Source organism: Populus nigra, chromosome 1 (assembly GCF_951802175.1).
Source record: "Populus nigra chromosome 1, ddPopNigr1.1, whole genome shotgun sequence".
NCBI lineage: Eukaryota > Viridiplantae > Streptophyta > Magnoliopsida > Malpighiales > Salicaceae > Populus > Populus nigra.
The window spans coordinates 36,570,408-36,578,195 of NC_084852.1; the positions used below are offsets into that span (position 1 = coordinate 36,570,408).

A 7,788-nucleotide genomic window follows, 5' to 3' on the forward strand; every position below is an offset into this window, starting at 1 on the left:
TTTCTTTCTCCAATCTGGAAGCCTTCATAGTTTCTTTTGGATAGGTCTTGGATATTAAGTAATACCTTGGTTATTTACCTGTTTTGGGTTCAGGCATATTCTTTGGAATGACAAGGCTGACTAGTTTTGGTCAGGGCCAGGGGCTGGCATTTTTGGACTCTTTAAAGTTACGGGAGCGCGTTTTAAAAATACCCATAGGGGGACCAAAGAAAACTGCTATATACAGGAAGAAAAGTATTTTGCTCTTCCTATATGGGTCGCTGTTGTGCTTGTGTGGAACAATTACTGGACACACTTTCTTCGGTGAACATATATATAGTCATATTTAGCCATAAAAATTTTGAAAATGAGAACAAGAAGATATATAAAATCAGGTTTCCGGGAATATTGATATCAACAAAAAGAATAACTGAAAAAAGAAAAAAAAAGAATTCTTTTTCTTCAATTGAGTGTGTAATTTTTGCTACACCTATATATATATAAAGAAAGTAACCCTGAAAATGACACCAAAAAATAAAGTGTCACCGTGTACAAAGGAACAGTAGCAAAACACCCACCACGAAAGAAATGTTCCACTTTGATGATCTAGTATTTCTGAGACCACTTCCCTTGTCAAACGAATTCTCCGACGCCAACAAGGAGCTAAACGTGAAATTAGGATTTGACCCATAAAGAGCTTGAACACCATTTACATCATCAATCTTAAGGTCCACTTTCTTAGACCTAGGACTCAAACTTGGATACATCACAGCTTCCTTAACCGAAGAGTGAGCCAATCCAAGTATATGCCCAATCTCATGAGTAGCAACTGATTCCAAATCAACAGCCACCCTTGACTTAACTGTCTCGAAATCAAGTGCCCACGTTTCACTTGCATCAAGATGAAACCTTCCATTCTCCGGTGAAAATGCATGAGCCAGCACTCCTAGAACCCCATCGAACGGTTGTCCGTCGCCGTGATCCCTGTAATAAAACCCGATTCGAATATCTGCTGATGGATAATCTTCAATTTCCATGAAACTCACTGGAATCACCTGTGCCCACCTTGAAAAGGCACGCTTGAAAACTGTCTTTATGTCGTTTGAACTTATGTAATCAATCGTATTATTCTGCGAAAACGCATAGGTTAGCATCACCGGTGCCTGACGTCCCCACCTAGGCTTACCATAAAAATATGAAAAATGTTTTGTGGCTCGAAACGTTGTGCCATGTGTCTTTGTGTCACTAACACCACATCTAGGGGACACGATCATCGATATTGTATCAGAATCCAGTTCACCTGTTACAGGTAATCCCAGATTAGTTTGATATGCAATAACAGCCGATTCGAATTGCTTATCAAAGATATCCGTGAAATTATTCGCGTCGGGAATCGGGAGGTAACCGAAACGGTTGAAGTATTCCTTCAGCTCCGACATGCCACTGACTTGACTTCCCTTCCCGGCATCAAGGAAGCGAGTGAAACCATGCCACGTGGTGGTGGTGGTGTTGTGGGTATCGACGGTTATGACAGTTGATGAAGATTCTGGCAATATTCTGGCGGGAAAGGAAGGGCGGCAGAGGCAGAGAAAGGAGAAGGGGATTAGGAAACTGTAATAACTGAAAAACTGAAACATAGTAATTTGTGGGGGCACTGTTTGTTATTTTTGGGATTTGGACCTCTATTATTGCAGGGGATGAGAAGATTTATAGTCATTAGCTAGGGAGCTCCGATTGAGAAAAGGTGATTAAATTTTGCATAAAATCAACATAAAAGTCATGTATGGAACTATATATATATATATATATATATATATATATATATATATATATATATAGATAAGACGGAGAAACAAGTAATTGAGGAGGGGAGAAAGTTAGGAAGATTCTGCCGTGGCCTTGTGTGCCTTTTCATTACAGATTCTGACTTTGGTGGGGTGTTATATGGTGGGTAAACCACTGTCTATACGTTGCTAATCAACTGTTTATTTTAATTTAATTTCATATAATTAATTATCAAAGACTGGAATGAAAATATTTTTTAATTGAGGACAAATAAAAGGGATAAGCTCAGGAAGATCATAACAAATTTGATTTGTTTGAGTTTGGTTGATGGTTTTCAGTTTGCTGACCAAATTAGTTGATACTTAAAAGATTAAAGTTATTTTCTCCGGCAGTCATTGTCTAGTGGAGGTCTCAGCTCTAATATGCCTAATTAACCTGTATTACATGACAATCGCTTCATTTTTCACATGCCTATTTTGTCTCGCTTTCTATTGGTAATAGTTCCAGTAATTTGGCATCCACGTGGGATGTGTGCCGAGTAATTCGGTATAGCGTGGCTTTACGAAATTGTTTTTTAATTTAAATTATATTAAAATGGTTTTTAAAAAAAAATGTTTTCAACATAAGAATATGGTTTATTATTAGTTAAGCAGCCAAGGATTGTTTTCCTACCTATAATTAACAGAACGTCCTCTCCCTCTCGTATCACTAAATTTGCAACTGTTTTCATGTCTTAACAGTTTTTGGAGTGATGAGCGGTTAGTTAGCTGATCTAATTTTATATATATTTGGAAGGAGAGATCAGAAACAGATAGAGAGGGGGAATTAATTAATTAATTAATTAATTATGATTGCTTATCTTAGTGGGCAAAAATAAGTTAAACGGACGAAGAACAAGTCTTTTTTTGGTTTCGCTTCCAGAGCGCAACGAAGTTATCTTAATGACGCAAGCACAAGTATAATAAGTGTACATTATGAATAAACTTGTCTCTCTGTCACTATAATTATCAAGGGGTCCTATGCTATCCCTCTTTTCTATTTGCTCTCTCTCTCAAGCCATTTCTGCGAAAAAGCTATATGTTGCTTATTTCATGATAGCGAAAGCAAATATGAAAGCATTGGGATTTGGAATCTCGGCACATAATAAATTCAATCCTAGCTTTTAGAACTAGGTATTGAATATAAGAGATGCTGAACAATTAATTGAATTTAAATTTTTTTTATTGTTAATATAGATATTCATACCAGTTTACGTATATCTCAATTAATTCTTAAAATTAACGATTATATAAACCTTTAATAACTATAATATTAATAACCACATTTCTTAAATATTATTTATTCTTTTACAAGAACAACAAAATCTCAGCTTCTCAATTATAACACTCTTTTAAAGATTTTACTATTATTGGATCAATTCTATTATAAAAACGACAATTAACAAACAGCACGCAAGGAAAAAACAAAAAAAAATAGCAACCTTTTTAATTACACTAATTAAGTCTCACAATAATGAAACGAACACATCCACACATGTAGAATAATATCAATCCAATCAACCATATACAAGCCAAAACACACCCACACAATAAAAAATCAACAAATATATTACAAATGATCCAAAACAAATAAATTAGCGCGTTGGGGTTTGAAGTTGACCTTCGAGAGTCATTGGAGTCGGTCGAAAGCTGCTGGAACTGAGCTCGGCAGTGACGGTTTGTGGAGGTCACACTCGGGACAGTAGGCAATGCGTGAAGCAAGGGCTGGTGAGACGACGTATGTGTTCCATGCTGGTGGAACACGATCGTGATTATTGTTGGGTTCATTTGGGCAAATCTGCGACTGTGTGGAGAAGATGGGTGTTTCGTGCTGGTGTTGGGAGAGAGGCTGTCAGTTAGTATTAAAGAGGAATGAGATAGATTTATGGTGGCTTGCTTGTGGTCTGGTGGTGGCTGTTGCTACTTCTTTGCAAACATGATCTTGGGGGATTGAAGAGAGAGTGTGGCACCTGTGTGAGGTGGAAAAGATGGGGGATTGAAGAGAGAGTGTGGCACCTTTGCAAACATGGTCACAACTAGTTCTTTTAGTAGCGAGAATGACATATCCTTAGGTGCCTCTCAAGAAGAGGCACCTGCGTCGTCAACTGATATTGCCTCTTCCAGCTCGGTTTCACAGAGCAGAGACGGCGTGCCTTCGCAGTCGAATCAATTCACCCGCAAGTACGAGACACAGTGGAAGGATGACCTTTCAATGTAAGTTTGTTAAGGTTTTAGTTTTTTTTTAATTATAACATAATTTATGAATAACTAATCAATATTTCATTAATTTAATTTATTTTCAGGTTCACAAACATTGAGTTGAATATGATGATTACTTTTTTCATTTTCAGGAGACCTATAATAGTCGGCTGAGGAAGAGATATGGGGACGATCCTTCGACCCATCCAGATTTCGATTCGGATTTGTGGATGGAGGTTGGATCGTCTGGTAGACCCGATAAAAATCAGGTGTACAGGCTCTCCAACACTACGGCCGAGAACTTGCAGGCGGCCTGTGGTGTCTCAACCGTTGGGAGCTCCCAATCAGTATCGAGCATCCAATCTAAGGAGTTCGTGGTCTTGCAACAACACACGGCTCAACTCACCTATTGGCGGAGTATACACAACTCAAAGCGAATCATGAACAGCTTCGCCAAATGGTCATGAACATGGCATCACAGAGCAGTGATACATATGCAACCTTTTTTTTGGTCGTATAATAACCAACCTCCTTCTCCTCCTCCTCCTCCAGCTCCACCATTATGTTAATTTGTAATGAATATTATTTAACTTCTATAGTTAATTTAATATTTTTTTTAAAACACATTCAGTTTGTAATGAATATTATTTAACTTTTTTTTGTTTTTGATGTTTAATAAAAATTTTATTTGCATAATTGGTTTTTTTACTATTAATTTATATAATTTTATATTAATATTGTAAATAATTTTTTTAAAACATATTTTAAAAAAATCATAGAGGGTTTTATCGACGAACTGTATCTGTCGACATTCAACATCTTAGTGATGAATTTACAGACAGAATTAATCCGTCGACATTTCACAGTAGCTTGGTGCAAATTTCACAATCACCGACGACCTAACCAACAGAAATAGTCTGTTGGTATTTCACACACTCACTGACGGAATACATCAGTTGGTATATTTCAAGCGGGAATTTTTTATGGCGCGTAATTTCTGTCTGTAAAATCATCGGTAATTTTTTTTTACCGACTGATATAGCGATGGAATGAGGTATTACCAACGAAAGGAAAGCAGACGGAATGTTTCTGTCGGGGATGTCGTCGGTAAAAAAATTACCGATGAACTATGAATCACAGATTGACGGAATAGTTCCGTCGGTAAAACTGTGAAATCTTGTAGTGTTATAAAAATGATAATGAAAAGATCAATTTAGAATCCATGATTAAAATGAAAGGATCAGTTTGAGATCAACTTAAATAAAAATAAAGATGCTACATTGAGTGTAGAGTTTAGTTTAACTTACCTAGCTTTAGGATTCAACTATGAACCTTTTGATTTGCAAGGCTTGACCTTGGCCTCCAACTCTTCTAATGGAAGGACTTGAAAATATTATGATCGTAGAGTTTATAACTCTCTTGATTGCATGGCTTGGCTAATTGCAGGGCTTGAAATTTCATAATGGCATGATTTGACTTCATGATTACAGGGCTTGAATTTCCTTGATGACATGGATGGATTTTTTTTTATTGTAGGGCTTGAACTTCTCCTTATAACAGGGCTTGAAACTTTCTTATTATAGGACTCAAAAATCTCTTAATGGTAGGATTAAAACTTTCTAATTGCATAGCTTGAACTTTTTATGACATTAGGGCTCGAAACTCTCCTAATAGAAAGGCTCGAAACTTTCTAATTGCAGGGCTTAAACTTCTTGATTGCAGTGATTAAATTAAAGATATCTTTTCTATAATAACTATTTATTCTGATTATATTCATAAAGCAAAAGGAAACATAAATTATATATTTTGGAAGCTCAACCTTTATTTTCATGTTATCTGCATCTTCAAAAACTTTTCGTTTCAGAAGTGTTAATTAGGTATGGTTCATCCACCGTTCTAGCTTGATCCTCATTAAATTTATTTGTCATTATACCTCTAATAGTCTAGTGATATCTTGTCATTATTGCTTATAATCACCATGAAGAAACTATCATCTTAATTTGTGATGGAACTGCTGAAATCTTTTTTTTTTTTTTGTTATTATCATTATTGCTCATTATCACCATGAAGAAATTATCATCTCAATTTGTGATTGAACTCCTCATATCTTCTTTTTTTGTTTTTTTGCTATTATCATTGCATTATCTTAAAAATGAATTGCACCCGCTAATTTTGTGATGTTCATCTTCATGCATTATCATCATTCTTACAAAGAGCTTTGAAATTTGGTCAATATGAGGATTTTATTATAAAACATTTTTTCTTTTTATTTTCATTAAATTATCTTTTGTGTTTTGTGTTCATGTTGGTACAATCATTAAGATATAAATTTGAAAATATTTTCAATAAATGAAATTTAGATTTCTTTGATAAAAAAAATGCAAAACATGTCATTCAAATATTATGATGCAGTTTTTTATGTTTTTATTAGCATACGACAAAATAGGTGTTTGTCGAGATCATTAAGTGAATTCTTCAATTTTAAATATGTCATCTTAATTTAAATATTTTAATAATTAATCTTACTACAATTTTAATTCTCCGAGTTTTATCTTATCCTTTATAATCAATATTTTATTTATCTTCAATATTGTACTTGTTGAGTGATTTTTTTAATTATGTTATTATTATTTGCTAGCTATCTTTCATAAATTTTTATCCCTTCCACATTCTTCACAAGAATTTTATCGATTATCTAAAACTCGCATGGCAATACGCAGCGCGTGAAGTAAGGGCTGTTGAGACGGCGCATGAACGCATCTTAACAATGAAAAACAAAAGGCAGAAAAGGCCTCATTCTTAGTGGAACACGATCGTGATTATTGTTGGGTTTTTTTAGGAAATCTACGACTGTGTTTCTGATTTATGGCTGGAGAATGAAGTGGAAAGGCTAGTGATCGTGTTGCCGTTGTTGGTTATGTGAAACGGGGAGAAGAGGTGTTACTAGTTTGTTGTTGTCGTTGTTAAGGTGATGCGCTTGTGAGTGTAGAAGATGGGTAATTCACGGCGGCGTTGGGAGAGAGGTTGTCTGACAATGTTAGAGGCGAATGAGACAAATCTGTGGTGGCTTGGTTTTGGCCTGTCGGTGGCTGCTTGCTTCTTTGCTAGAGATAAAGGAGGAGTTGAAGAGAGGGTGAATCCTGTGAGAGGTGAAAGAGATGGGGTCTGTGCCCGGATTCTGACCAAAATGAAAACAATGAAAACAAGCGATGGCTAGGTTTCAAATTTCTTTTTGGAAGAGGGGTTATACGTTGCTCTTCGATTTATCTCTCTCTATTATTTCTCTTGCAATTTTCTCAATTCTTATTCTTCTCTAAAAATTTTTCTTCTCGTCTTTTCAATCTCTTAGAATTTTCTCTCTTTTATTTTCACCAAATTATATCCTTTTATTTTCTCTTTTTTTTTCTTTTATAATTTTCTCTCCCTTCTCGTATGATCTCTCCTCAATTTTATTTTTTTACTTCTTCCCCTTTCTGATTTTTTTTATTCTAAAGAATGTTATCTTTTCAAATCAAGTCAAATTTTGAATTATTATTATTATTATTATTAAATCCTTCCTTTTTGCTTAGTTGTTATTATAACTCTCATTATTATTATTATTATTATTATTATTATTATTATTATTCCAAAACATGTTGAAGCAAAGTGGTCAAAATTAGGTTATGATAGATCTTAGCAAAGAAAAAGTTACATTATTGCTACACCAAATTTCACTTTTTCCTCAAATGGATGCATAAACATTAATCATTAGTTATTTCCTTTTGATGCACCAACTTTTTTAATTTGT

At 34.9% G+C, this 7,788-nt stretch overlaps 1 protein-coding gene across 1 annotated transcript; it reads right to left on the reverse strand.

Annotated features, from left to right (window-relative positions):
• Positions 1 to 423: 423 nt before the first annotated feature.
• Positions 424 to 1,743, reverse strand: LOC133681000 (metalloendoproteinase 1-MMP-like). Its single transcript, XM_062104080.1, has one exon. It carries the CDS (start codon positions 1,614 to 1,616, stop codon positions 522 to 524), a length of 1,095 nt encoding a protein of 364 aa, XP_061960064.1. The 5' UTR covers positions 1,617 to 1,743; the 3' UTR covers positions 424 to 521.
• Positions 1,744 to 7,788: the final 6,045 nt, after the last annotated feature.